The following is a 24,624-nucleotide window of genomic DNA, read 5'->3' on the forward strand; positions in this document are numbered from 1 at the left end:
TAAGGGGGATCTCATTCACGTTGATTGCATATTACTCCAGGAACAGACTTTCGCGCCGACAACAAACTACATCAGATGTGTCCCCACTCGCAGCTGAGCATATACAAGAAAAGAGACATGAGCCTACCAGAGCCAGCCGATTGAGATATGCTCGCCGCCCCATCGCGTGAGCATGTCAACAACGTTCATCGAAAAGTAACCGCAGGGGGCATTTCTGCCTTGATGAAGATATCCGAGACCAGTAAAAGCAACTCGATGGATTGCGAGATCGATGGTGGTCCTGCCCCAAATGGTAAGTGTCAGTCATGTAGGCGGCTCCGGCGTCTGAAGCGGTTAGATCACGAGCTAGCGGGGTTCCACCCGCTCGTCAAACAAAGCAAACATCTCGAAAAAAGACCCAAAAGTTTCGGTGCGACGGCGACTCGGACGGCGGTACGCAACTGCCATTTTCTTTGAAGGCGCGGATTTGTTCTGTCATATGATGGCGCGGTAGATTTCTAGACTTCTGGTTGTTGAGAAAATTCCCCCATCATGTCCAAAGCCGTGGTTAAGACGACCTTCGAGGCGTCTCGAACTCTTCGTCCTATCTACACCGGAGGAAGCACTGCGCTGGATGCTAGTGGTCGTCTATTGGCGACTTGCATTGGCGAGGATGCTCTTGTGGTCGACCTTGAGACCGGCGACCAAGTTGCCAGCCTTGAAGGCGTAAGTTTCTCTCATGCATTCAGAAGTCGCAAATAGCTAACCCGGATGTTCTAGGATGGCGAAATAATCACTAGCTTGGCCAGTATGCAACTCTCCTACTCTCTTACTTCCCTTTCCTACGCTAGCTAAGAGGTATGTACTGACTGCGCTTAGTTTCTCCATCGGCTTCGCACGTCGTTCTCTGCTCGCGCTCGATGTCCATGCGCATCTACTCTCTGACTCCTTTTGATGAAAACACACAAACCGTCGAGGCCAAACTAGCTAGAACCTTGAAACCTCACACAGCTCCTGTTGTCACCACAGCGATCGATCCCACGGGTACTCTCCTAGCAACTGGCGCTGCGGATGGTTCTATCAAGGTTTGGGATATTCGGGGTGGATACATCACGCATACTTTCCACGGTCATGGTGGTGTCATCTCGGCGCTGTGTTTCTTTCAAGTACCTTACCAGGACAACAACAAGGCATCATCAAAGAAGAAGAAGAAGGGGTCCAAGGGCAAGAACCTTGACTCTGATGAGGATGAGGACATGGATGAAGTAGCCGATTCGATCGGCGCTTTTCGACTCGCTTCAGGTGACGAGGAGGGTATGGTCCGCGTCTGGGATTTGAATAAGAGGAAGCCCATCGCATCGTTGGAATCGCACGTCTCTGTTGTCCGGAGTCTTTCGTACTCACCCGCAGAGAATGCGCTGCTCTCTGCAGGCCGCGACAAAACTGTCATTGTGTGGGATGTGCGGACTTTCAAGACGCGCCGTGTTATCCCCGTTCTCGAGAGCGTGGAAGCAGCTTGCTTCGTCGCTGACAGCGGATTGTGCTTGGTGGGAGGAGAGAACGGCCGTTTGCGTGTCTGGGACTGCAATCGCGGAGGAGAGGTTACTCACGAGCAAGAAGCTGCAGCCGAGTTCGAGGCCGTAGTGGCGATTCAGTATTCCGCGGGCATGTCATTCGCAATGACTGTGCATGCTGACCAAACCATTCGACTGCACTCGCTTCAGCCACTCGCCGACTACAAAGCTGGGTCTACGTTTGAGCCGCTGCCGGTTATTAGGCGCGTCTCCGGCAACGATGATGATATTATCGATCTTGCATATGTCGGTCCCGATCGGTCGATGCTTGCGTTAGCTACCAACACCGAAAGCATAAGGGTGGTTTCAGTTGGACCGTCCGAGGATAGGCCAGCTACCGGAGAGGGTGACTACTTTGGTGCCGATGTCACACACCTGGAAGGTCACGACGACATCATTATTTGTATCGACGTGGACTGGTCAGGTCACTGGCTTGTTACCGGCGCAAAGGATAATACTGCACGTCTTTGGCGGCTTGACCCCAAGAATTCCTCTTACACATGCTTTGCTGTCCTCACTGGACATGCAGAGTCGCTCGGTGCCATCAGTTTCCCCCGAGCTCCTCCGCCAGCCAACACCCCTGCTCACAACGACCCCTTGAACCATCCCCCTGCTTTCCTGCTCACAGGATCTCAAGATCGTACTATCAAACGATGGGACACGGGTAAATTGGCCCCTCTTAAGTCTTCCAAACCTCACAACCCCAAGGCCGTGTACACACGCAAAGCCCATGAAAAGGATATCAATGCTCTGGATATTAACCCTACATCGACCTTGTTCGCATCCGCGTCCCAGGACCGTACAGTGAAGATCTGGTCCATCGAGGATGGCTCCGTTGTGGGTGTCCTGCGGGGACATAAGAGGGGAGTATGGTCAGCACGATTCGCTCCTCGTGGTACCCCTATCCTCACCTCCGACACGGGAACAAGCACAAACCGAGGCATGATTGCTACTGGATCGGGAGACAAGACTATCAAGATCTGGAGCTTGTCGGACTACAGCTGTCTTCTCACTTTCGAAGGTCACACGAACAGTGTGCTCAAGGTGATCTGGCTGCCACCTTCGGACTTGTCTAACAAGGAAGAGGATGAAGACGAAGCAATGACACATAATGCAGTTGCGCAGGCGAAACCTCTGGTTGCGTCTGCGGCCGCAGATGGCTTGGTGAAGATTTGGTCCCCTTACAGCGGCGAGGTCGAGACGACTCTCGACAATCATGAAGACCGTGTCTGGGCTCTGGCCAGCCCGACGCCATCTGGCTGCCGTGACGACGTTCTGTCCTCATCTACCCTCTCACAAACCTCTCCCTACGGCCTTGCCTCTGGTTCTGCCGACTCAACTGTTACCTTCTGGACAGACACGACTTCGGCCACTTACACCGCTACAGTAAACGCCAACTCAGCTCGTATTGAGCAAGATCAACAGCTTCAGAACTACATTCGCGCCGGGGCTTATCGCGAAGCCATCACACTTGCACTTCAGCTCAACCACCCAGCCCGGCTACTGTCCCTGTTCACTTCTGCGATAGATGCTGCAGAGGACCCAACAGCGACCGATTCCGAAGCCAGTGAGCGTGCCAACAGCCTAACTGGCAACCCCTCGATCGACGAGGTTCTTCAAACTCTTGACCCGGAAAACCTCTGTACACTCCTTCTCAGACTTCGTGACTGGAACACGAACGCCCGAACATCCAGAGTCGCCCAGCGGATCCTGTTCGCTTTGTTCCGCTCCTACCCGGCTTCAACATTTGTCGAGCTTGCCACCTCAAGCATGGCGAAGCGTCGCCGCGAAGGTCGCACTTCAGCAGGCATGAAGGATATCCTGCAAGCGCTGGCCTCGTATACCGACCGGCATTACCGCCGTGTCGAGGAACTTACCGACGAAAGCTACCTCGTGGAATGGGTTCTTGCAGAGATGGACGGTGGTGTGGGACTTGGGGGCCTGGGCGTTTCTACCCCGTACGACCCTTACAGCAGTCTCCCTGAAGACAGTGTCCCAGAGCATGAAAAAGACGTCGTCATGCTGGGGGTATAGGAGAACCCAAGTGTGGATAAAAATAAGACTTTTGAATGAGACTATGTACAAATAGACCCAAGTTAATCTGCATGATCTTTGCAAATACCGTGTGTATGTTGGCGCTTTCAGTGGGAGTACTTGTTCTGTTTTTGTTGGAGACCAGCATATAAAAAGTTCTTTTTTTTCCCCCTAGATGATACTACCTGTTCTGAATTAGAAGCTATTGAGGCAAGTATGCTATATGGCTATGAGATCTGTTGTCGATATTGAAACGTCAGCGTTAATAGTGTCGCTATCGATAGTCCTTCCACACGCCCTTAGTCGTACAAAAATGGTATCAAGATCATAAGTAGTATATGCGGATTTGAATATGTCTATGAAACTGAAAGGTCTTCCTCAAATCATCGATCATCGTCTCTCCTTCTCCGGCGGGAGTCGCGATCACTGTCTCGCTCCCTATCACGGTCACGATGTCTGCTCGATGTATGCGAGGAAGAGTGCCTCGAGCTACTATGGCGATCATCATCTCGATACCGTCTGCTGCGGTCTCGATCCCGATCTCTGTCCCTGTCACGCTCTCGTTCCCGGTCCCCAGTTCGATCGCGATCCCGGCGATAGTCACGATCCCGGTCACGGTCCCTGTCCCGGTAGTAGCGGTCATCTCGACTGTCACTGTCTTCATCTTCGTATTTGCGCCGTCTTGAATGCCGGTCACTGGATGACAAACTCCGGTCTCTCCTTGAAGATCCCGTCCTGCGTCTGTCATAGCGATCACTGTCATCGTCATCGTAGTCGCGACGCCGGGAGTCACGATCGCGATCCCTATCACGGCCACTCTTCTCCAAATTGCGATCGCGTCGTTGCTTCCATTCATCCTCATCGCCCCGTTTCTTGGCATCCTTCCGTTGCGCAGCAAGTTCCTCCTCTGTTATGAACTCGCCCGTTTGCTTGTTCCGCATCATAATGGGCATATATACACCCTCCGGGTTGGACTCGCCCTCCTTCCCTCCCTTCCTAGAGCCTTTCCGCATGGCAGCCTTGCCCCATGCGCCGAGCTCGGCCTCTGCACCCTTCCCACCAGACACATCTTTCGCTCCGATCCCCAGGAACCCGGGACGGCGCTCCGGGACCCGCGGCTTGTTGTCCTGATTTGAAGAACCACCGTATTTTCCTCTTCCTACGGGTTGACCTTCCTTCCACCCCATACCACGAAGTAGCGCAGCGCCAAACTCCTCAACCGGGATTGCGTTATACTGATCCAAGCTCGCAGACTCCGGGCGCGCCGCAACATCCGCTCGAAACGAAGAGGTCTCATCATACCGTCCTCCGGCCCGACCATCGTCATCCCGATTAGCCGACTCAATAACAAGATCCGACCTGCGCTCCGGCTCACCCTTCGTCTCCCGAATAAGCGCCTGCAGAGCAATCTCATCCTGGGTAAGTGGCTTGCGTTCTTTCTCAGCAACAGGAGTAGCAGCAGGCCCCGTAACATCCTTCATCGGACGATCATTATCCGTCGGCTGGGCTGAATCCTGCGAAGCCGGCTGCGCAAAAGTCAATCCATAAGCCACACTCGGACGCTCTGTCTCAACATTGTCTCCAGCAACTTCGCCCCTTTTCTGCGCTTCCTGAATGGCCTGGACCTCCTTTGGCAAAAGGTTCTTGCCCTTAGGTTTCCGAAGATTGACGCCCGGGCGGTCCCTCCAATTATTGTTTCCGGCGACGGGGATAACCAGCTCGCGCTTTTCTTCCACCTTGTTTGCGGGGATGGCGGTTCCCGTTAAGGTGTCGAACCCGGTGACGGCTTCGTGGGTGGGCGCAGCTTCTTCATCGGATTCTTCGTCATCGTGCAGGTGGTGAGGTCGGCGCGCGAGTGTTCGGCTAGGTGGGTCGGTGGAACGTGCCGCGCCTTGAATGTTGAAGGACGTCTTTTTCGGCGGGCCATTTGCTGATGCTCTGGTGGAATTTCCGCCTAGTGATAAAGAGAACGGCTTCGCTGAGGAACCGGAGTCCGCATTGCCGCTCTGCGGCGGTTGGGAGGACGACATTGTGACGGTGTGTCTTCGTGAGCTGCTGGTCTGGAAAGAACTCATTGAAGGAGTGGAAATCTGCCTTCAATCCATAGATGCGATATGAGCACCCGCGGCGTATGGCGAGTCTGTACTGAGTATGTAGAACTGAAGCTGGTGGAGGACTAGACAATCGGCGGGATAAAAAGAAGGCGGTGGCAAAAGACGCGGGTTAGACGCGCGCTTAGATCCATCCCCAAGGCAATTACGAAGTAGTGCAGGTGGTCAATTATTATCAATAGTAATCGTACAGTCGTAGTCATTAATTCTCTTTTGCTCTAATGCAATCCATTCCAAATGACGTTCCAATAATTTCCTGACCTTTTTGTATCCGTCCTATCAATACATGTAGTACAAAGTTGAAAATGGAGGGGGACATGGCCCCGGTCGATAAAATGGAAGCCATTTGTGCATAACAGGCAACCGGCTAAAAGCCGGTGAAAATCTGCCAGTATAACAAGAGAAATCTGGAGAAAAATAAGACAGGTAGGTCTGTCTCGCAAAGCAGGTAGAAGTGTTGGGGGGAGGTGAAAGGGACGAAGGGGTTGGAGGCAATAAGGGTGGCGTTGATAAAGAGGATTGGAGGGTGTCAAGGTGAGTGCTCGAAGCAGGGATAGTGAATAAAAGGTGATAAGGTGGGTGGGAAATATTTACAACGAAGAAGAGAAGATAAAGGCAAGGTCATTTAGCTTGTCGCCGTCTGAGCCTGCGGAGGGTTAGGACTCTTGCTTGTCCCAGCCACTGCGCCAGCCTGGGCACTGCCACTGCGCTGGGTTTGCGGCGTCACACTCCGGCTCGGTTGAGGAACCGCCCCGTTCATAGCAGGGGAGCTCCCTACACCGACACGATTTTGCTGGGCAGGTTGGGGAACACGCATCATGGGGGAATATCCTTGAGCCTGGGGTACTTGCATACCAGGCGCACCATTCAAACCCGGCTGCGGGGACTGGAAACTGGCCTCGTGGGGGATTTGGTAATTGGCTTGCACGCTGCCAATATTTCCAGCAGCAGCACTCATGGCAACTTGGGACATGCGCTGCTGTTGATACTGATGCAACCGATCCGTAGCAAGCTTGTTAACCTGCTCCGGAGGCATGTTCGGGTTGCTCCGCTGTATTTGGCTTTGGATGGTGCTGATAGTTGGGACCACACCACCGGAGAGGAGATTGGGTTGAGCCATGCGGGGAGAGGGCGTAGACACTCCCTGTGGGGTGGTATTGTGAAAGGATGGGCTTTGCATTCCACCTCCGGCCTGCAGCGCCGCCATCATCGCAGGGTTGTTTGGAGTGCCGTTGACGTTCGGCATATTCAGATTCGGAGAATGGGATCCTTGTGGCACAAACTGCTGTTGATTATGGAATTGCTGCTGTGGCTGTTGGGGCTGAGCCTGCTGTTGATGAGGATGTTGTTGTGGCTGGGCCTGCTGTCTGGTCTGGAGGATCCGTTGTTGCTCTTGAAGCCGATTCGCCTCCCGCATAACACGCGTATTATCAGGAGGCGTCTGCATGGGCATCCCAGGGCGGGCACCATTGTTCTGTTGGATTCCCGACTGCGGCATCATCTTCATCGCCATTGGATTCGATGGCATGGGTCCATTCACAGGTGTAGCGTTGGGCATACCCTGCATATGGGGACGTGCTTGGTTAGCACCAACTCCGGGGGGCAACCCGTTGGGCAGCCCGTTAGGCAACGCATTCGGAAGGCCATTTGCAGTGTTGCCGGTCATAGCAGAAGTTCCAGGGTTATGAGGCAGGCCGCCAGGAGTGCGTCCTGGGGCATTCATCATCGGCTGCTGGTTAGGTATTTGCCCGGCACGTTGGGCTGCTAGGTTCGCCTTAAGCATAGATGTTAGTCAAGAATTGAGTGCACGAAAAGAGAAACACGGTCATACTCTTTGCTGGGCAATCATTTGCTGCCGGTATTGTTCTTGCCGCTCCTGAAGCTTCAATTCACGCTCGTACTTGAGTCGGCTGAATTCAGCGGGCGACGTAATTGGAGGTTTCGGTTGATTTGCTTCGTTTACTTTCCGTAACGATGCCAAGTGCGAGGCTATAGGAAATCAAAGCAGTTAGCAATAGCCAAAGCAAATATGCTGGTTCAAATGTTACCATGTTGCTGCTTCTGGAGCATGGTCTCTCGCTTCTTAGCCAGTTTACGCATGGCATCAAGCAATGCAAGGTGCTTAGAGGATCTCTTGCGATCGACCCTGACAGGTTGCGTCGTCCGCCTTCGAACTTGGGGTACTGACTGCGGATTGCTGTTGTTGCCCTGTTGTTGCTGTTGCTGTTGCTGCTGCTGCTGCTGCTGTTGCTGTTGTTGTTGTTGAGCGGCTTGTTGTTGCGCTAGTACAGTTCGCTGTGCTGCCTCAAGCCTTTGGTGATAAGCACGGAAGTACTGTGTCTTAGACATGTCGGCTGGCAAGCCTTCCAAACTGACCCAACGCTCAAAGCATTCCCAGGGGGTCCGCCTTTCTGCTCCCGATGTAAACTGTGATGACGGTGTGAGACAGTTGGAGATGAGAGACCAATTGTATGAGTACTCCTTGACTAAGCGCCGTAGCTCATCATCCTCTGCATATGTCCACTGAGACGACTGTCTAGATTCAAAGAAGCCAACGGAGGGCATAGGATGCTCAGTCGGAGGGCGAAATGAATGACCTGGGTGGATTCTATCACGTATATGTCTGTTTTCAGGTCGGAACAATGCGACATTGGTTTGTTCTGGCGGCAAATCCAGCACGGCTTGCTCGGGATCTGATTGGTACTGTGAGTAGTCGTAGCGGCTACGCTTGGGAGGTGGTTCATCGTCATGGAAAGTGATTTTGCCCGACGCGTATTTCGAAACGGGCAGGATCTCGGTTTTCCATACAGAGTCCGGTGGTTCTTTGAATGCGGGCAAGTTCGTGTCTGGAGCAATGGTGACAGGTGTGTATGTTGGCAGATTATCAAGGATCTCTCGAGCTGCCGCCGTCATGTCCAATGAGAACGTGAACTCGTCGGTACCAAGGGAGAATATCGCAGCTGGTGCAACTGTGTCATGAAGATCGTGGCGCGGCTCATCATTGAATCCTTCACTAACAGAATCCTCCTCGGTGGAGGGCACTAGATCTGGTGTAGGGTGAGATATTGCCGCCATTTCATCACCTGTTTCTTCAGGTGGCGAAATCATGCTGGATTTAGCTTCAATCTTCAATGATGGGGTCTTTACTTGAATGCGGAGCAGTGACCGATGCTCGGGGTCACTGTTAACATACTCCGCACACCAGTCAGCACAGCTTTTTGCAGCTGCAATCTTCCACTTCCGCTCTTCACGGAAATCAGTGCGCATCCACTTTACATGATCCAGAAGAACATCCCAATGTGTTGCCTCTCGAGGTGGTTCAACTGAACGTTTCAACTGACGCAAGGGCCATCGATTCGCATTTTGGAGGGAATAGATCCGGCGCAAGGTACGACAATCCATTTGTTCCTGGTAATCAAGGAAGTGGTTGGAAGTGGTTAAGGTCTTGTGGGCTGATGCGAGAAGTGTGCTGAGACTTGTACCCCGGGGAGGTGCGTATGCTCGATTCTGGAAGAGGGTGAAAAGATAGTCTTGTTCTTCATTAATCTTGGCAAGATCACCAGCGTGTTGCCGGACCATTTCCATAGACTCGCTTTTCTCTTGGATCTGTTGTTGTTGTTGCTGCTTTGGAAATACGACGGTAGACAATTTAGTTCTCTCTTTCTCACGCGCTTTCCGATCTTTGAACCGCATCCTGGCTGCAGAGTCAGGGGTCGCAGTGGACACATCCCGTGCTGATTCTGTAGGCTTCTCGGGCAGAGTTCCCTTGTCGGAAGGCGAGACGGGCGTCTTTGGAGGTTCTCCCAAAATCTCGGAAACAGATTTGTGTCTGATAGCGCCAGAGGACACCCTGGTTGTCATTCTTTCCGGTGGAGACGGTACCGGATGGGCTGGCGGCGTCGCTTTCTTTAGCACTGGAGCTGTTTCCGTAGGCACCTTGTTGCTGGCCTCAGCTTGAGGTGCAGGCCCGGCTTGTGTGGAAGGCCGTAAATCATCGGTTGCCTCAATAACTCCGTCAGGCCTCTTATGATCGAGTGACGGAAGAGCCGGTGCCAGCTCGGGCGTTTCTTTCGGCGTTTCTTTGACGTCAGCCGGCGACGTCACAACATTTTCCTGGATGACCTCGCTCGTGACAGTACCACCGTCAACCTCGTCCGCACTTGTCTTAACCGCAGCCAGGTTGCTCTGTTGAAGTGATTGAGCCTCTTCCAAGCGAAGTTGCTCATCAGGCGTGGAAGGCACCAAGCTAGGCGGTGCCTTGACTGCCTCTTCATCTTTGGGACTCGGAATCTTGTGGGGCGCATCATTCATCTCCTCCGCAGGGCTGGTAGCAGGTGAAACGGGGACTGGCACCGGGGTATTATTGGAATAAGGCCCAGCTGAAGAAACAGGGGAGAGCGGCTGCTCAGGAACCTGGACGGGCCGGCCCTGAGCGAGGGAAGGCCGTATACCATCCTTCCTTTGAGCGGACGAAAGGTCTGGAGTTCCAGATGGCCGGGCATCCACATTGGGCTTTGTCTGTGCCTGAGCTGGGGATGCACTACCTTCACCGATGCCATTGCTATAGACATTTGGATGTACTTCCGTTGTCAATGTAGACAACTTGTTGTCAGTAGCTGATGGCTGCGCGGGATGCGCTATTGCAGGAGCCGAAACATCAGACACTTGGGACACCTGAGATGCGACAGCAGGCGCGACTTGATTAGTTGCCACTCGGTGCTCAGGCTCGTGATCAGAAGGTCTCTGTTCTGTTACTTTCTGATACTTCGGCTGGCGCTCAACATCAGTGGCAATGGCCTGTGCAGCAGCACTCTGGGCTCCCAATTGCGGGACGGAGGCCGTAGCATCGTGAGATTTGGCAGTCAATTCCGCTGGCACCGGTCGTGTCGCCGCAGCTGTCTCCTCTGCTTCCCTGGCTTTGCGCGCTAAAATGGACGCATAGTCTGGTAAGGGTGGAAGTGTAGCTGGATTGAAATAACGACCTCTGAAAACAGTTAACGTATGCTCCTCAGTAAAGGTGGAGATACATGAAAAATAGTTGGAAATCCCACGAATTGGGGCGGATAGATAAATTGGAGATAGTTTGGACATATGAAACAATAGCTATATGAGTGACTTTGATATGGGCGACTTACTTTGAGAGGTCGTTGGCGTCGAGGAACGCCTGTTCCTTGTGGTGATAGAGCGAGTCCGCCGGAGCGTTCTCGGTCGCGCCCGCGAAGCCTACGGTCGCAAAGTAGAGCTCGCTCAGTTTGCGCTTCCGCGACGACAAACAACGTCTAAAAATTCCAAGTAAGCGATAATTCAATATCGCAAGGACCAGGGGAGTAGATCGGATCGCTGGGGAAAATAAAATACGTACGCGATCTCATCTTTCTTAGACCGGAGAAGCTCGTCACGGAGCATGGAGTCTATTTCGGGGAACACAGCATCCGATTAACGCGCTAAAATTAAGGGGAGTGGATTGAGCGAAGTCATCCAGATGGAAAAAATCGCTCAGAAATGATGAAAAGGATGGGGTTGTGTTGTTATGGGATGCAGAGGACACGACGCGAAGATTTCGCTGGGAAGGGATTTTTTGGGGGGTGTTAGTGGTGATGAGACTTCTGGACGGGTAGTATGGGAGGAACTTTGGTTGGTTGGTTGGAGGATTCTGGGTGAGTGCCGGGAGCAGCAGAGAGCGCCAGGTTTGGGTGTTGGTACTGCGATGGGTGGTGGTAGGCGGGTAGGAGTCCCCTAGCTATTCCTTAGATTCCTTACTAGGGGCGATAGTCCACCATTCCATGCCTGCTCCTTATGTAGGTATGATGTGAACCGCTGAATGGCTGGCCACCAGAAAAATGAAGGCCTGAGGCAGCAAAAGAAGTACGTAGCGCCGGCGGCTTCCTTTCGCAGTTTTCTGTTGTTGCTCCCTTGTTGTTTTCTCTCGCGCTCACCCGAGTGATTACCGCATTCAGACCCGCTGGACACCTTAGGCACCAATGGCTCGGAAAGACGCGTCTCACCGCCCCGACTCGATGATAACGTCCGGCAGAAAAAAAAAGTTGCCCGCTCAGATAGAATGGTCTTTGATAGTTAGTCTGCAGAAGCAAACACATTCCACACCGATTTCTTTCTATTAAACAGACCACAATCATGGTGAAGAGAAAGAGAGACGAGGCGGCCAAGGACCGCCAGACCTCTACGCAGCCAGCCAAGGTTGTCAAGGCTACAGACAGTGAAAAGGCCCCTTCCACCTCAACGGCTGACGGTCCGTCAATCACGCTGCAAATTATCACCGGTTCCTACGAAAAGGTTCTGCACGGCTTCACCGCTGCTGTTTCACCTACCTCTTTTGCATCTAAGGATACGGATGAAGATGGTGATAAGTCCAATCTTGTACAATTTGTGGATACTTTCCTGTTTGAGGCTCATACATCTGCCATTCGCTGTCTCGCCTTGTCACCATTGCCGAAGGCTGATGCAACAGAAAACGCTCAAGTCATCCTAGCCACTGGTGCTACGGATGAGCGTGTTAATCTTTACTCTCTGTCTGCTGCTCCTGTTGCAGTGAATGACTTATATCCCACCGTACCGACTCTCGCGGGCAACAAAATCCTTGAGAATCCCAAGAACCGCGAGCTGGGCACATTGATGCATCACTCCGCTCCGATTTCGGCCCTGGAATTTCCCTCCCGATCAAAGATCCTCGTTGGTTCTGAGGATAATACAATCTCTGTTACTAGAACTCGGGATTTCTCCGTTGTATCCACCATCAAGGCCCCTCGTCCGAAAGTTCAGGGTAGGCCAAGCGGTGACACAGCACCCCCGGGAGGCACCCCGTCCGGTGTCAATGATATCGCTGTCCATCCTAGTATGAAACTGATGCTGAGTGTGGGCAAGGGAGAAAAGTGCATGAGGCTCTGGAACCTTGTTACAGGGAAAAAGGCGGGCGTGTTGAACTTCAACCGAGAGATTTTGCAAAGCGTCAAGGAGGGCAAATGGAGCACTGGAGAAGGAAGGAAGATAGTATGGAACTCGAAGGGTGATGAGTTTGCTGTGGCATTCGAGTGGGGTGCAGTTGTCTTCGGCATTGTAAGTTTGATGTTGCATATCCCCCATTGCAAGGGCCATTCCTTAACATAGTATACAGGACTCCACTCCCATTTGCAGGGTTTTCCCCAGCCCCCGGAGTAAGCTTCACCAGATGAAGTATGTCAACCCAACGCCTTCTTCCGACGACAGCGACGAACTGCTTGCTGTCTCGACGGAAGATGGTAGGGTCATTTTCTACTCTACTAAGCAGGTTCAAGAGGCGACAGAGGATGATGATTCGCCCATCCCCTATGCGGAAGCTGTTGCTCAGCTTGGCGGTAGAGCAGCAGGCTTCCCCGGAAGAGTGAAGGACTTCGAGGTCCTTGATCTTAATGGTCAAAGAGTTGCTGGAAAGGATAACCTTCTGGTAATAACGGGAAATAGTGAGGGCTTGGTCCGTGTTTGGCTGCTGCAAGGAGCCGATCTGGTCAAGAAGGATACAAAAGGTACCAAAAAGAAGTCCGCCGAGACGGAGAAGAAAGTCATCCAGGTTGGTAAGTTCTTGAATGCCTATGGCACAGGCAACCGAATCACCTGTCTCAAAGCATTTGTGATGCTGGCTCCTGAAGATCCTTCGACGCTAGAGGATTCGGAAGAGGACTATGATGAGGAAGTGAGCCAGGATGAATCCTCCAGCGAAGAGAGCGATGAAGAATAGGTTCACCGCCTATTTGATGATTGTCTTACTGTATATACCCAACCCTTGTTGATAGGCAAACGGATGTGTAAAATCATACCATTGCAGTCTTTCATTATCTAGAGGTGCTTTCCGTATCGCTCCCCCACAACTCTCCCTACATTATGAATGGTCACATTACCGACGTCCCATACAAACTTCTGGACCCTTCACTGCTTCGTGGTTAGTCGCTTTTGACGTCTGTACGAGCCCCTGTATGCCATATTGGTCACGCAGGTCGACAAATTCGTATTCTCATTGAGCCATTCCACTTCAGTTCGACAAGTATAAGCATGGGCATCAATACAGACGGTGAATATCTTTCAGTATTTATTCAAGTAGGTGCGAGTCGATCGACTGAGGAAGTGAGGTTCATTTTTGGCAAAGAGGTGAGTCAGTATAAATCCTGCCGCCGCCCACCGCCCACTCGCTCTCCACTGCACAAATCACAACCCCACTGGCCGAACCGTATCATATCGCCTCCGTCCTCAAGCAGCAATTTTCATCAGACAACACGACCCTCGCCCCTCGCCCTCTCCACCCCCCATCACCCCCCTTTTCTAGAACCGCTGTTGTCTCTCGAGTTCACTAGCAATTATGGCTGCCAACGGCGACTTCTCTGACGACGAGTCCCAGCCTGGATCCCCCATGCTCGATGCGAACGGTCACGATGACATCGAAGAGCAAGAGCCCCTCGACCAGGAGTCCAAGCCTCTGAAGTCTGCGATGAAGAAGGCGGTTCCTCCTCCCCAGCCCAAGCGGCCAGAGCTGCCCGAGCAGCCGAATCCGGAGACTCTGGACCTGTCCACGCTGACTCCTTTGACCCCCGAAATTATTGCGCGCCAAGCCACAATCAACATTGGCACCATCGGTCACGTCGCTCACGGCAAGTCGACGGTCGTTAAGGCTATCTCCGAGGTCCAGACTGTCCGTTTCAAGAACGAGCTGGAGCGAAACATTACGATCAAGCTGGGTTATGCCAACGCGAAGATCTACAAGTGCGACAACCCCGAGTGCCCTAGGCCGACATGCTTCAAGAGCTTCAAGAGTGAGAAGGAAGTCGACCCGCCTTGTGAGAGGGATGGCTGCAGTGGCCGCTACAGACTGTTGAGACATGTGTCGTACGTTGAACCTCAGAATCCTGTGTAGTCAAGTTATTCTATGCTAACTCAGAGATTGAAATTAGATTCGTCGACTGCCCCGGTCACGATATTCTGATGAGTACTATGTTGTCTGGTGCCGCCGTCATGGACGCTGCCCTTCTCCTTATTGCCGGAAACGAAACTTGCCCTCAACCTCAGACTTCGGAGCACTTGGCCGCCATCGAAATTATGAAGCTCAGCCACATTATCATTCTGCAGAACAAGGTGGACTTGATGAGAGAGGATGGTGCCCTGCAACATTACCAGTCGATTCTGAAGTTCATCCGTGGTACCGTCGCCGATGGCTCTCCGATCATTCCCATCTCTGCACAGCTTAAGTACAACATTGATGCTGTCAACGAATACCTGGTTTCGCACATCCCGGTCCCCGTCCGCGATTTCACCGCTTCCCCTCACATGATCGTCATTCGTTCCTTCGATGTGAACAAGCCTGGTGCCGAGATCGAGGAGCTGAAGGGTGGTGTTGCCGGTGGTTCCATCTTGACTGGTGTTTTGAAGCAGAACGACGAGATTGAGATTCGCCCCGGTTTGGTCACCAAGGACGAGAATGGCAAGATTCAGTGCCGTCCCATCTTCTCTCGGGTCATGTCCCTCTTTGCCGAGCACAACGACCTTAAGTTTGCCGTCCCTGGTGGTTTGATTGGTGTCGGTACTCGCGTGGATCCTACTCTGTGCCGTGCTGATCGTCTCGTTGGTTTCGTCCTTGGTCACCGTGGACGCCTTCCCGCTATCTACACCGAGCTGGAAGTTAACTACTTCTTGCTTCGTCGTCTGCTCGGTGTCAAGACCGCCGATGGCAAGCAGGCCAAGGTTGCCAAACTTACTAAGAACGAAGTTCTCATGGTTAACATTGGTTCTACGGCTACCGGTGCTAAGGTCGTTGGTGTTAAGGCTGATGCCGCCAAGCTCAGCTTGACCAGCCCTGCTTGTACCGAGGTTGGAGAGAAGATTGCCATCAGTCGGAGAATCGAGAAGCACTGGCGTCTGATCGGTTGGGCCAACATTGTCGCGTAAGTCTAAAGCTCCGCCCCTTATACTCTCCAAGATTTCTTCCCTGCTCTGCGAGAATGACGTGATACTAACTTTGAGCATAGTGGTAACACCCTTGAGCCCATCCTGAACTAAAGAAGTTATTGCCCGCTTGGATGGCCAGGCTTGTATCCACCAGATTACGGCTGGTGGGGACGTCAAAGAGTCTCTGACACCAAGTCTTGGCAGGGTCAAGTCACGAATGAAGTAGAATGGTTTGCAGTAGCGAAAGGGGGTGTCAGTTAACTCCCTGATTAGATATCACAGGGAGCCTAATCGTCGCCTATTCCACCTGCTGATGATTGCGAAGAACAGGAGATCGTGAGTATCCTCCACGATAACCAGTTGAAACGTTCGCAGGATCGAGGAGGTCGGGCAAGCAGCAGGATGGGAAGGCATTTTAGAAGATCAGGTGGCATGGCTGGAGTTGCGCAGACCACTTCTTTGACGTGTGTTACGACGCTTGTGGAAAATATTTCTTACAATTTTTTTTTTCTTTTTTTGTTCATTCTTATTATTCGGTCCGGCTTGCATGGCTCTATGTAGATGCTGTATAGGGGAATGATGAACGCAACGAAATAAAAGTCAGAATTTCTTTGATGTCCAATACGCCGCTATTGAAAACAAGCATAAATGGGGAGCTGAATGAAGGAGTTGTTTGTTCTGCTGCGGCCTTGCCTCCGAGGCTACGGCGGCGGTTGACTAAGGCGCGGACCAGCTCCTCTTTTAACTATTCTCTTACTCCCCCATTCATTGCTTTGTCCGCAACCAAAAGGCCACATCACAGCAGGCTCAATTTCAGGCTGCTGTTGTGCTGCCGGTGTCGCAATGTATATCCTAGAGGTAAAGTTCCCATACAGACCTCTTCATCACCATACTAGAAGTTCATCTGGTCTTACCTTCTAAGCTTGAAGCTCCAGCTAACTTGGGTCATCCGTGGCCGTTACAGCAACTGGCGCGTTTCCTCGACCGCCCATTCATCCCCTGGAAGAATGTCCTCGTCGGATTTTCTCTAGGCCAATTTCTTCTGGAGGGCTTTCTGTCTCTCCGTCAGTACAAAGTACTGCAACGGACCAAGCCCCCACAAGTATTGGCGGGCGAGGTTTCCCAGAAGGTTTTCGATCAGAGTCAGGTAAGCATCTCTACATGAACTCAGCAACCACATCATACTGATCAGATGATTCCGGGCTCATTAGTCTTACGGTCGCGCCAAAGCCAAATTCGGTCTTGTTGCAGGTCTTTACGGTCAAATTCAGAATCTTGCTTTCATCTATGGCGACATTCTCCCCAAGCTTTGGGGAGTCAGCGGTCTCCTGTTGGCACAATACTTTCCTTCTCGGTTCCAAGGTGAAATCTCGCAGACGCTGCTATTTGTCTTCGGATTCAACCTGATCAGCACGGTTCTTTCTCTTCCCATCTCGTACTACAATACCTTCGTCCTCGAGGAGAAGTTTGGTTTCAACAAGCAGACTTTCAGTCTCTGGGTTACGGACTTGCTCAAGGGACAGATGCTTGGTATCGTACTTGGAACACCCATTATTAGCGCAGTTCTCAAGATCATCCAGAAGACCGGCAACTCCTTCTTCTACTACCTGTGGCTCTTTGGTGTCTTCCTCCAGATCTTCGCTATCACCATCTACCCTATTGTTATCCTGCCCTTGTTCAACAAATTGTCGCCCCTTGAGCCTGGTGCCATCAAGACCGGTGTCGAAAACCTCGCTAAGAAGCTTAAGTTCCCTCTTCAAGAGCTGCATGTTATTGACGGCAGCAAGCGGAGCGCACACAGCAACGCCTACTTCTATGGTCTCCCTTGGAAAAAGCACATCGTCATCTACGACACTTTGATCGAGAAGAGTGAGCCTGAGGAGGTTGTTGCAGTCCTGAGCCATGAACTGGGTCATTGGAGTCTCAGCCACACCACAAAGCTTTTCGGTATTGCTCAGGTATGTTCCTGGGTCACAAAGCTGACCAACCACTTCCTTGTGAGTGGTCGAAATAGTATAACGACAGGCTGACCTATACTAGTTCCACATGTTCTACATTTTTGCGCTCTTCTCCGCATTCGTGAGCAACAAGTCTTTGTATCAGTCGTTCGGCTTCTATAGCCAACAGCCCATCATGATCGGATTCCTCTTGTTCTCGGATGCTCTCGCACCGATGGATGCTGTTGTCAAGCTTCTGATGAACATTCTCAGTCGCAAGTTCGAATTCGAAGCTGGTAAGCCTTCAAGCACCTTGACTCAAAACCGTGATTATGGCACGATACTAATCAAACCATCAAGATGCCTTTGCGGTCGGTCTCGGTTATTCTGAGCAGCTGGCGCAATCCCTTCTCAAGCTGCAGATCCAGAACTTGAGCACCATGGACGCTGACTGGATGTACGCAAGCTACCACTACTCTCACCCTATTCTTTCCGAGAGACTCAAGGCGCTCGGTTGGAAGGGTGGAAAGGTTACCGCTCTCAAGGAGGAGGATAGTGAGAAACCAGTTAAGGCGGCTGACCGCGAGCTGTGAAAAGTTGACATTCTAGTGTCTCCTTTCTTTTTCTGGTATGGTGTTACAGGGCCGGTTGAGGGGAGAGGCCCGCCGGATATGGGGCTTCTGAAGGCATATCCAATTGTTAATGGAATTTTGAGTTCTTATCACCGGTTATAATAAACCAATCGTAATTGTCTTCCAATAAATTAAGTTCGCCTTGAATGCGCCAATGCAATATGCACAAGTCTAATATATCTTGGAAATCCAAGACAAACAGCCGAAAAACAAATCCCGTAGCAAAGCTGATGCAGCCCATAGCAAAACCTGCGCGCAAAACAGTAACTTTTCTTTCGCTTTCATTTCCTACTCAAGCGTCCGACTTGGCCTTTGCCCTCTTCTCTGCAAGTCTGCGCTCCTTCTTCTTCCGCTTCCTTTCCTCTTTATCAAGACCCGCAGCAGTCTCGGCGTTCTGCTCTGTCTCAACAGCATCCATATCCATCCGGACATCGTCATCATCATCGGCAGCAACAACCTCCTCTTGAAGCTTCTTCGGGTCCTCCCACCCCTCATTTCCAGCCTCTGTCTGCTGCGCATTGCCATCCTCTCCAGCGCTGAGCTTCGCAAGAGCCAGGTCCCTGCCCAGAACTTCGCCAGCAAGACCAGCCTGAACGCGCTTCAGGTTGTGCAAAATGAGGTTGGGTGCCGCAGCCGTGGTGCGCGAGGTCGGACCATGTTCGCTGATACCGGCATTAGGTTGGAGGGCGGGGTCTGTGGCGGCGCGATCGAGATAGGCGGCTAGGAAATCGTGCGCGGCAGCCTGGGAGATAGGCTTGGAAGAGAGGATGGTTGTAGGGGGTAGCGGAGAGGGACCCTGGGTGGCCATTGTGGTATATAGTGATATTGTTTCTCGACTTGTCGCAGAAGTGTTCAAGTATATGTAAAGGTTTGTAATCGGAGTAGTGCCCCAAATGTCGAGAAGGGTTATTCGTCCAGTAATAATAGCAACCTTCCGTACTAAGTTGTGTCAAAGTAGGTAGAACCGGTTTATTTCGTTATTGCTCGTTTATTGCACCAATTGAGCAGATATGGAGAACTGTAGATGCGCTCTTGCATCGTCCGGCGGAGAGAAAAAGTCGGAGGTGGTCCGTGCACTGCGGCGCCGGAGTTCAATTTTCAGTCCGCCGTCACGGACAACATCTCGCATCCCTCCATCGCCGTCCCCAGGTTTCCGCGTCAGCGACGTCCAATTACGCCCCACCGTCGTCTTCAACCTTCTCATCAATATGCTTTGCCTTCGGTGTACGGCTCTGCCGACCGCTTTCAGGTCCTTTGCGACCCCAGCAACCAGGTACGTCCGTCCGAGTCTGGCACCTTGGATCCAATGAGACCACGCATCTGGGCTCTGTATATGGTCCGATTCCTCAATCGGGGCAGGCAAATTGTCAGGGGAAGCTCTGGCACCTTAGGCACTTAATAGCATTGATGAACGAAATGTCTGACTTGAGCTGATTCACTAGACTCACCTCCGCACCGCTCACATCCACCGCAACCTCTCTATCAACACCGTTCCGTGCCCTCTCCTCCACGACCCTCTCCTCGCTCCGCCTCCCTCAACAACATCTCCCCTCTCAGAGCCTCATTACCTCTTCTTCCACCACTACTATCCGCTCTCTGCTCTCCACCAACAACTCCTTCGCAAACCAACAGACCCGCTCCTTCTCCGCTAGTGCCTCGTTGGGCGGAAAGCGCGATACCTACAACCCCTCGCGGAGGGTGCAGAAGCGCCGTCACGGATTCTTGGCTCGGTTGCGCTCGCGAGGTGGACGGAAGATTCTGTTGAGGAGAAGGGCTAGGGGGCGAAAGTCGCTGAGCTGGTAGATTGGGAATGCATTGTTTGGTGGTGATGGGTTCCTTGGTTTCTGTTCAATCTCATATGTATGTGGGCTGTGTACTATGACGTTTTTTGCTCTTTGATTTTTGCGGTATCTGGATTTACTTTACTCGTGGGGAAGTTCGGTGATGCGTCTTGTCCTCTGTGTCCCTCAGAGTAGGATGGCATGAGGAGATTCAGCTTGGAATATGCCGAGCGGACCTTGCTCGCGTTCCGGGGGTATCCTTTGCGGTACTGGGATGGGGGTGGTATGAGTCTAGGGGTTCTATCTAGCTACCATTAATAGGACGTTGTCCTATGTGTACCATATACATATTCATACATAGATATCATATTGTCACGTGTTTTGGTTTATTTACTTGAAGTGTGGTGGAGTCAGGATGTAGGTCTAACATCTAAGGTTAGCTATATTTCTCTCACGAAGATCGAGAGATAGAAGTCATTTGGTACAAACTGCTTGAAGCAGTGAAGGACAGGTCATGTCACCTACGAGACTAAGGGCCAAGTAATCTTTAGTAGTCGAACTGAACGCAAAAGCATCTGCCAGCACTCCTTACTACAACAGGCCAGGAGAATGGAGAGGAACGAAAGCATCTTCGTGAAGTACTGGCAAAATATCATTGCCAAGGTCTGGTAGGTGTCAATAAACTACAGCATTTAGTTTAGGTCCAAGTCTCTGGTTGTTGACTGGCACTTAGGTTGAACAATATATCAGGAACTTCAAAAATCATTTGCGTGTCTGCTCAGTTGGAAACATCTTTAACAATACAGATCACACGGGTCGGCATATCTGTCCCAGACTTTCAGTGTCCCTCAAAGAGGTAGCTGATCTTTCGATCTAGGTGCTATCTAGGAACGGGCTCAAACATATCCTGTCATGTCTAGTGGTCGTTGGGTGGGTTGCATCATTCATCATCTTCGTCATCCTCCATGTCTTCATCGCTGTCGTCTTCGTCTTCAGATCCGGTTTCGTACTCATCATCGTCATCGTCGTCATCAGACTCCTCGTCCTCATCATCGCCGACCTTCAGTCCATAGTCATCTTCGAATTCCTTGAGTGGCTGCACCGCTGGCGTGAATCCCGATGCCTGGAGACCTTCCTTGATGGTCTAAGCCGACAGTTAGTAAGTGATACAAGAGAATATGATGATTTCAGGAGAAAAACAAACCTCCTCAAGCACTGTAGCGCAGGTAACCACGATATTCGCCGTGGATGGGTTGAACAAAGGCAGAATGATGCTCTTCAGAGCGCCCTTCACGTCATCAACGCTAGTGGCCCGCACCTGCTTGAGCACCCGCTCTTTGTAGTCGCTAGGTAGGCGCCGAATCACCTGTCGAATGAAACTGCCTGAGGCTGCGGCACCAATGGTCGACTGTTCATTCGCAAAGCTAACAACAATGCTGCTAATGGAGCCCTCTAGCATCAAAGGATCGAACGGCATCGCACCAGAGAGGTGATCCTCAACAATCTGTTTGCTTGAGTCGAAGGCCTTATGGGCATTGGGAGAGCGATAAACGTCAAAGTTGACGAATCCGGTGTCGATATTGTAGGCGAAGTTTGTGCCATATGCCAAACCCTTGCCTCGAACCGCAACCCAAAGGGGTCCCTCGACCGCATTCATGTATGCGATTGCAACCATCAAGGCAGGAAGTCTTGGATCATCATACGAATCCAGACCCCGTGCAGTTGCATATGCGAACGATGAATCAATCGTCGGCATTGGTACCACATACGACTTGCCGCCCAACTTCTGACCAGCCTCACTGAGCAACGGTCTTCTGGCCGTGATAGGCTGCAGAGGGGCACCTGCACCCAAACGCTCAGCAAATGGTTTCCATGCTGACACAGGGTTTTGAAGTTTCTCCAGGTCAGCGATGACCAAGACTCGCATGTTCTCGAAGCGGAAAAGCGCGTCTCTGATCTCTTCCATCCGCGCAACGACAGACTTCGGCTCTTCTGCCAGTTGCTTCTTGATCCGTTTCAGGTAACGCGCCTTCACCAAGGTGCTCCGAGCCCGAACAATAGACTCTGCCGCGTAGTGGACCATCACATGAACAGCCGCGAGCATGTCATCACCACTACGCTTGGAATCGGGCACATCGGAAAGCAGTCGGCTGGTAATCGCTCGGAGTCGCTCGACATCGAAAATCGAGTTCCAGGAAAGTTCCTGGATCCATGCAATCGCCGTATGATACTTCTCAAGCTCCACCTGGAATGAGATCCGCAGCATCTCCGAGTTTCCTAGGCTTCTGGCTCCTTCCATGGAGTAGCCAACTGTGTCCCTTTCCAATTCCACAACCACCTGCTCAAAGTTAATGGTTTCCCCATTCCGAATGACAGGCAGGTTGAAAAACGCCTCGGTATACACAGACAGCAATGGGCGAAGCTGCACAGGTACGGCCTGCGCCGAAATGAGAAGGGAGAGCTGCACGAAGCTACTGGGGATATGCTCAAAATGGATGAACAGGGGCAGGTCGGATCCATCAGCATCCACCAGTTGTTGCGCCTTGTGGGACGGGCGTCCGGCATCCAGGGCTGCACCGGACCTGGCTGTAGTAGTGTCCACGAAATGGATAGACTCTACCCCGGGAATTTGGAACCTCTCCAGCATCTCCTTGGGGATCTCCTTGTCATTTTCAGCTTTAGCTTTCTCCAGCTTGTCGGCCAGCTTCTTCAGCCCTTCCTCACCCAAGCGCTTCTTTTGCTCTGCGACTCTAGCTTCTTCTTCCTTCTTCAGTGCGTCAGACATTTTGACGGACGGGACACCCAGGATAGTGACATGGTTGGCATCAGAAATCCACGTCTTGATGAAAGTGCGCCATTGTGCTTCACTCCACTTCTCCAACACGTCGTATTCTTGCAAGGTCGCAACATCAAGCATAGTCGATCCGTCCCTCTTTCCGAAAAGGAAATCCGAGATCACGTACTCCGCAAAGGAAGAAGCGGAGCTTTCAGTAGAGAACTTCCAGGTCCGCCTTTGCCGGTCAATGCACTCCTTGATATATCTCATATCCAATTCCTTCTCCATAGCATCCTTGAGCACTTCGAAAAATCGTTGCTCTACCTTCGCCAGTTTCTCTGTCTCCACACTGGTCAAAGTGAAGCGGATCTCAATACTGGGATGATCTTCGGTAGCATAATAAACAGCACTGGCGAGCTGCTCCTTCTCAACCAAGATGTTGTCCAAGAGGGAAGCAGATGAACCGGCCAAATACAACAATGCAACATTAACAGCCCCAGCTGTTACAGTGTAAGTATCACTTCGAAATGAGAGGAATGGCGAAACACTCACTTTGAACAGGATCGGTACAGTCCGGACCGAGGAATCTAATCTCTATCTCTCCAAAGGATTCATCTTCTTCCGGGAATTCCACAGTCTGAACAATGGACTTCTCCAATGGCGGCGCCTGCTTGGAATCTACCCACGGTCTCTTGAAAGGTGAATCAGGACTGGGAATGACATCTAGAATAGTATCTTCAAATTTGTCCAAGGTCTCCAGCATGTTTTGGTGATCTACTTCGCCTGTGATAATCAGGCATAAGTTCTTGGGCTGGTACATCTCACGATGGAACGCTCGGATACGATCCGCGGTGAGTACACGGAGCTGCTCCATCATACCGCCTGTCTCGTAGCGGAAGCCTACACCATGCGGGTAAGTCAATCGACGAGCGGTTAGATCGATTAACTCTGCAGAATTATTCTGCACACCCTGCATCTCCGAGTAGACGACTCCGGCGTCGTCACCGGAGCCGTCAATATGATGCACTTCGGTATAGCACCCTTCATCTGTCAGTGTTGGAGCTATAACATGCTCTAGGTACACGGGTAAGATTTGAGCAAATCCTTCCCAGCCTGCTGTGTCCAAGGTGTAGGCCGTGTGATCTGTGGCCGTCCAGGCATTAGTGCTCGAATAAACACGTGTTGCCAGCTTGTCAAGGAAGCCCTTATATCTATAGTTGCGAGAGCCCATGAAGCACAAGTGCTCCAATGTATGAGGAGCACCCGAGTCATCGAGAATCTCAGTGGCTAGAACAAAATATCCTGTGACTTTGGGTCCTTTTTGGTCAATGACCACTACCCTCATGCCTGTTCTCTCCGACTCATACTGAGCAAACTCGCTAGGCGAGTACTCCGGCTTAAACTTTTGGAGTAGCTTGAAATGGCTGTTTTGGGTAGATGACATGTTGCTCAATGGTCTCTGGAAATGTGATTTATAACCAAATTCTGCGATCACACCCCGTAATGATAATCTGGAAGACTGTTAGTATTCCATAGACCAGAAACGCAGATGTCTAAGAAGCAAGTATAACAGTTGTATTCAGTTCAAAAAAGAAGCTAGCAATGCTTGAGGTTCGGGATGCGGGGAACTGAAACGGGAAAAGCACCCATTCCATGTCTGAAATACCAATAGCAAGATTAAGGGAATTGCAGATTGTAATAATACGACATCACGGAGACCATGAAGCATGCTGTATGACTGCGCAAAACTGTGGCAGCCAATGCAAGGCTGCCAGTTGAGGGATTGGATGTTAAATACAGACAACGACGGAGGGGCAGTCTCTTTTCTTGCTTTTTTTTTTATTCAATGGAGTTCAGGGCTGGCACTAGCATG

At 51.6% G+C, this 24,624-nt stretch overlaps 9 protein-coding genes across 9 annotated transcripts; 5 read left to right on the forward strand and 4 right to left on the reverse strand.

Annotated features, from left to right (window-relative positions):
* Positions 1–425: 425 nt before the first annotated feature.
* BO85DRAFT_478182 (U3 snoRNA-associated protein UTP13) lies at positions 426–3,799 on the forward strand. Its single transcript, XM_025662886.1, has 3 exons — positions 426–705; positions 760–787; positions 859–3,799. Exons 1-3 carry the CDS (start codon positions 532–534, stop codon positions 3,585–3,587), a joined length of 2,931 nt encoding a protein of 976 aa, XP_025514915.1. The 5' UTR covers positions 426–531; the 3' UTR covers positions 3,588–3,799.
* Positions 3,601–5,740, reverse strand: spp2 (spliceosome ATPase-activating subunit SPP2). The gene has a single exon (XM_025660216.1). It carries the CDS (start codon positions 5,615–5,617, stop codon positions 3,971–3,973), a length of 1,647 nt encoding a protein of 548 aa, XP_025514916.1. The 5' UTR covers positions 5,618–5,740; the 3' UTR covers positions 3,601–3,970.
* Positions 5,741–5,850: 110 nt separating this feature from the next.
* eaf1 (MYB and HSA domain protein) lies at positions 5,851–11,437 on the reverse strand. Its single transcript, XM_025657943.1, has 5 exons — positions 11,061–11,437; positions 10,834–10,977; positions 7,747–10,682; positions 7,530–7,687; positions 5,851–7,472 (listed from the first exon to the last, which is right to left on the reverse strand). The coding sequence occupies exons 1-5, from the start codon at positions 11,102–11,104 to the stop codon at positions 6,324–6,326; spliced, it is 4,431 nt and encodes a 1,476-aa protein (XP_025514917.1). The 5' UTR covers positions 11,105–11,437; the 3' UTR covers positions 5,851–6,323.
* Positions 11,438–11,768: 331 nt separating this feature from the next.
* BO85DRAFT_449727 (putative 60S ribosome biogenesis protein Mak11) lies at positions 11,769–13,818 on the forward strand. The gene is made up of 2 exons (XM_025660217.1): positions 11,769–12,772; positions 12,831–13,818. Exons 1-2 carry the CDS (start codon positions 11,834–11,836, stop codon positions 13,428–13,430), a joined length of 1,539 nt encoding a protein of 512 aa, XP_025514918.1. The 5' UTR covers positions 11,769–11,833; the 3' UTR covers positions 13,431–13,818.
* A 227-nt stretch (positions 13,819–14,045) lies between these two features.
* BO85DRAFT_373279 (translation initiation factor eIF2 subunit gamma) lies at positions 14,046–15,736 on the forward strand (the record flags this gene model as incomplete). The annotated part of the gene is made up of 3 exons (XM_025656074.1): positions 14,046–14,569; positions 14,635–15,621; positions 15,706–15,736. 3 exons carry the CDS (start codon positions 14,046–14,048, stop codon positions 15,734–15,736), a joined length of 1,542 nt encoding a protein of 513 aa, XP_025514919.1.
* A 656-nt stretch (positions 15,737–16,392) lies between these two features.
* BO85DRAFT_449730 (zinc metalloprotease) lies at positions 16,393–18,357 on the forward strand. The gene is made up of 5 exons (XM_025660218.1): positions 16,393–16,483; positions 16,590–16,772; positions 16,837–17,583; positions 17,666–17,858; positions 17,923–18,357. The coding sequence occupies exons 1-5, from the start codon at positions 16,469–16,471 to the stop codon at positions 18,153–18,155; spliced, it is 1,371 nt and encodes a 456-aa protein (XP_025514920.1). The 5' UTR covers positions 16,393–16,468; the 3' UTR covers positions 18,156–18,357.
* Positions 18,358–18,486: 129 nt separating this feature from the next.
* Positions 18,487–19,095, reverse strand: BO85DRAFT_478188 (uncharacterized protein; the record flags this gene model as incomplete). The annotated part of the gene is made up of 1 exon (XM_025662887.1): positions 18,487–19,095. The coding sequence occupies exon 1, from the start codon at positions 19,000–19,002 to the stop codon at positions 18,487–18,489; it is 516 nt and encodes a 171-aa protein (XP_025514921.1). The 5' UTR covers positions 19,003–19,095.
* A 237-nt stretch (positions 19,096–19,332) lies between these two features.
* On the forward strand, positions 19,333–20,361 carry BO85DRAFT_449732 (mitochondrial 54S ribosomal protein bL34m). Its single transcript, XM_025660219.1, has 2 exons — positions 19,333–19,467; positions 19,637–20,361. The coding sequence occupies exons 1-2, from the start codon at positions 19,403–19,405 to the stop codon at positions 19,995–19,997; spliced, it is 426 nt and encodes a 141-aa protein (XP_025514922.1). The 5' UTR covers positions 19,333–19,402; the 3' UTR covers positions 19,998–20,361.
* A 434-nt stretch (positions 20,362–20,795) lies between these two features.
* Positions 20,796–24,336, reverse strand: BO85DRAFT_30294 (putative zinc metalloprotease). The gene is made up of 3 exons (XM_025655354.1): positions 23,304–24,336; positions 21,180–23,251; positions 20,796–21,119 (listed from the first exon to the last, which is right to left on the reverse strand). The coding sequence occupies exons 1-3, from the start codon at positions 24,193–24,195 to the stop codon at positions 20,916–20,918; spliced, it is 3,168 nt and encodes a 1,055-aa protein (XP_025514923.1). The 5' UTR covers positions 24,196–24,336; the 3' UTR covers positions 20,796–20,915.
* Positions 24,337–24,624: the final 288 nt, after the last annotated feature.

The sequence above is a fragment of the Aspergillus piperis genome, assembly GCF_003184755.1.
Source record: "Aspergillus piperis CBS 112811 unplaced genomic scaffold BO85scaffold_10, whole genome shotgun sequence".
Classification (NCBI taxonomy): Eukaryota; Fungi; Ascomycota; class Eurotiomycetes; order Eurotiales; family Aspergillaceae; genus Aspergillus; species Aspergillus piperis.

Excerpts from the sequence above, each read along its gene's own strand:
- BO85DRAFT_449727 (XM_025660217.1), top strand. The coding sequence starts at position 11,834 with ATGGTGAAGAGAAAGAGAGACGAGGCGGCCAAGGACCGCCAGACCTCT. Across the intron at positions 12,773-12,830 it reads GTGCAGTTGTCTTCGGCATT|GACTCCACTCCCATTTGCAG; the intron begins GTAAGTTTGATG and ends CATAGTATACAG.
- spp2 (XM_025660216.1), bottom strand. The coding sequence starts at position 5,617 with ATGTCGTCCTCCCAACCGCCGCAGAGCGGCAATGCGGACTCCGGTTCC.
- BO85DRAFT_478182 (XM_025662886.1), top strand. The coding sequence starts at position 532 with ATGTCCAAAGCCGTGGTTAAGACGACCTTCGAGGCGTCTCGAACTCTT. Across the intron at positions 706-759 it reads AAGTTGCCAGCCTTGAAGGC|GATGGCGAAATAATCACTAG; the intron begins GTAAGTTTCTCT and ends CGGATGTTCTAG. Across the intron at positions 788-858 it reads AATAATCACTAGCTTGGCCA|TTTCTCCATCGGCTTCGCAC; the intron begins GTATGCAACTCT and ends GACTGCGCTTAG.
- BO85DRAFT_449730 (XM_025660218.1), top strand. Across the intron at positions 17,584-17,665 it reads AGCTTTTCGGTATTGCTCAG|TTCCACATGTTCTACATTTT; the intron begins GTATGTTCCTGG and ends GACCTATACTAG. Across the intron at positions 17,859-17,922 it reads CAAGTTCGAATTCGAAGCTG|ATGCCTTTGCGGTCGGTCTC; the intron begins GTAAGCCTTCAA and ends CAAACCATCAAG.
- eaf1 (XM_025657943.1), bottom strand. The coding sequence starts at position 11,104 with ATGCTCCGTGACGAGCTTCTCCGGTCTAAGAAAGATGAGATCGC. Across the intron at positions 10,978-11,060 it reads TCTAAGAAAGATGAGATCGC|ACGTTGTTTGTCGTCGCGGA; the intron begins GTACGTATTTTA and ends TGGAATTTTTAG. Across the intron at positions 10,683-10,833 it reads GACGCCAACGACCTCTCAAA|AGGTCGTTATTTCAATCCAG; the intron begins GTAAGTCGCCCA and ends AACTGTTTTCAG.
- BO85DRAFT_30294 (XM_025655354.1), bottom strand. The coding sequence starts at position 24,195 with ATGTCATCTACCCAAAACAGCCATTTCAAGCTACTCCAAAAGTTTAAG. Across the intron at positions 23,252-23,303 it reads CTGTACCGATCCTGTTCAAA|CTGGGGCTGTTAATGTTGCA; the intron begins GTGAGTGTTTCG and ends ACACTGTAACAG. Across the intron at positions 21,120-21,179 it reads GCGCTACAGTGCTTGAGGAG|ACCATCAAGGAAGGTCTCCA; the intron begins GTTTGTTTTTCT and ends CTGTCGGCTTAG.
- BO85DRAFT_449732 (XM_025660219.1), top strand. The coding sequence starts at position 19,403 with ATGCTTTGCCTTCGGTGTACGGCTCTGCCGACCGCTTTCAGGTCCTTT. Across the intron at positions 19,468-19,636 it reads TTTGCGACCCCAGCAACCAG|ACTCACCTCCGCACCGCTCA; the intron begins GTACGTCCGTCC and ends CTGATTCACTAG.